Genomic DNA, 1,546 nt, shown 5'->3' with positions numbered 1-1,546 from the left:
CGTCATCTATATACCTGCAAAGCACGCCGCTCTTTCGTTCAGTTCCCTCACAATCTTTTTATTGCATTCTGATCTTCAATCCGGGCCGTCTCCCATTTATGAATTTAGCTTCATCCGCAGCTTCGCTCGCCACTGCGTTTGCCTTCAACATCCACTGATCAAGATTCCTAACGTACTCCTTCAATTTCTCGTTAATGTCCTTAAGTTGCATCAAAATATCGAATACTTTTTTCTTCAAATCACGAACAAGGATTTCCACTTCTGCCGTTATACCCGATTTGATGGCCTCCTTGAGCGTCTGGCACGTGTCGGTGATTTTCCGCTCCATGTCGGTCATGCTGGTCTTGCCGCTTTTCGACAGCTCCTCCAGCCGCTTAGTCTCATAGCTAACATTCTTACGTGCGTGATTTACAAGTGTTTTACAATTTGCATTTAGATCATTAATATGTGTTTCGACGCGTTTAAGTTCGCTGTCAAATTGCTTAGATTTCTGAAGGGTTGTCGCCACCAGCCTCTCGGCTTGGTCGACAACGTGTTGTCCAGGCTGCTCGGTGACCTGCAAAGCATTAAGACCGATAGTTAACTCACCTTTTTCAGGTTTCAAGTAGCTATACAAATTTCTTATCGGAGTTTTTATGGAGGTATTAGACTGCTCCACTGCCTTATTATACCCCCGCACCCCTTCGACCACACTTCCAATCGCTTCATTAAAACCTTTTTTACCGCCGTGTTTATTGGTGTTAAGTGTATCAATTACAGGCTGAATAATATCTTTATGCTGCCCTAAATGCTCTTTGATGTTACTGAGAACACCACTCAAAAATCCCATCACCCCGTCACACAGCCTATCCAGGTCGGAGTACACAATGCCAGAGCCGTCGTAGCCTTTGGAAGCAGAGTTGAAGCCGAGGAAGGTTTCGAGGCCGGTGCAGAGGTTATTAAGGATGTTAGTAGGGTTATTATTTAAGGTAATTTTGAGGTTCAAAATTTTGTCAAATTTCATGCCAAGCTCCCTAGGCGGCACACGGTCAGGGCAGTGGCAAGCGGTGGAAGAGGGGAAGTAAAGGGTGACAAGGCACAAGTTATTAGGATGGTTTATAGAGGTCATAGCGTTAATATGGCGAAGTAATTCAAGGAATGTGGAGTGGATAAAGGGGCGATGTAGGGTGGATAAAGGGGCGATGTAGAGTGGGTTAGGGAGCGATGTGGAGTGGGTAAAGAAGCGATGTAGAGTGGGTAAAGGGGCGATGTGGAGTGGATAAGGAGCGATGTAGAGTGGATAGAGGGGCGATGTAGAGTGGGTTAGGGAGCGATGTGGAGTGGGTTAGGGAGCGATGTAGAGTGGATTAGGGAGCGATGTAGAGTGGATAAAGGGGCGATGTAGAGTGGATTAGGGAGCGATGTAGAGTGGATAAAGGGGCGATGTAGAGTGGGTTAAGGAGCGATGTAGAGTGGGTTAGGGAGCGATGTAGAGTGGGTTAGGGAGCGATGTAGAGTGGATAGAGGAGCGATGTAGAGTGGATTAAGGGGCGATGTAGAGTGGGTT

The 1,546-nt window shown here is 46.7% G+C and overlaps 1 protein-coding gene across 1 annotated transcript; it reads right to left on the bottom strand.

The window, feature by feature from the left end:
* Positions 1 to 58: 58 nt before the first annotated feature.
* Positions 59 to 1,003, bottom strand: BBBOND_0003220 (hypothetical protein, conserved; the record flags this gene model as incomplete). The annotated part of the gene is made up of 1 exon (XM_012915157.1): positions 59 to 1,003. The coding sequence occupies one exon, from the start codon at positions 1,001 to 1,003 to the stop codon at positions 59 to 61; it is 945 nt and encodes a 314-aa protein (XP_012770611.1).
* Between the last annotated feature and the right edge of the window lie 543 nt (positions 1,004 to 1,546).

The sequence above is a fragment of the Babesia bigemina genome, scaffold Bbigscaff_70623 (genome assembly GCF_000981445.1).
Source record: "Babesia bigemina genome assembly Bbig001, scaffold Bbigscaff_70623".
Classification (NCBI taxonomy): domain Eukaryota; phylum Apicomplexa; class Aconoidasida; order Piroplasmida; family Babesiidae; genus Babesia; species Babesia bigemina.
This window is presented reverse-complemented; position numbering and strand designations above follow the sequence as displayed.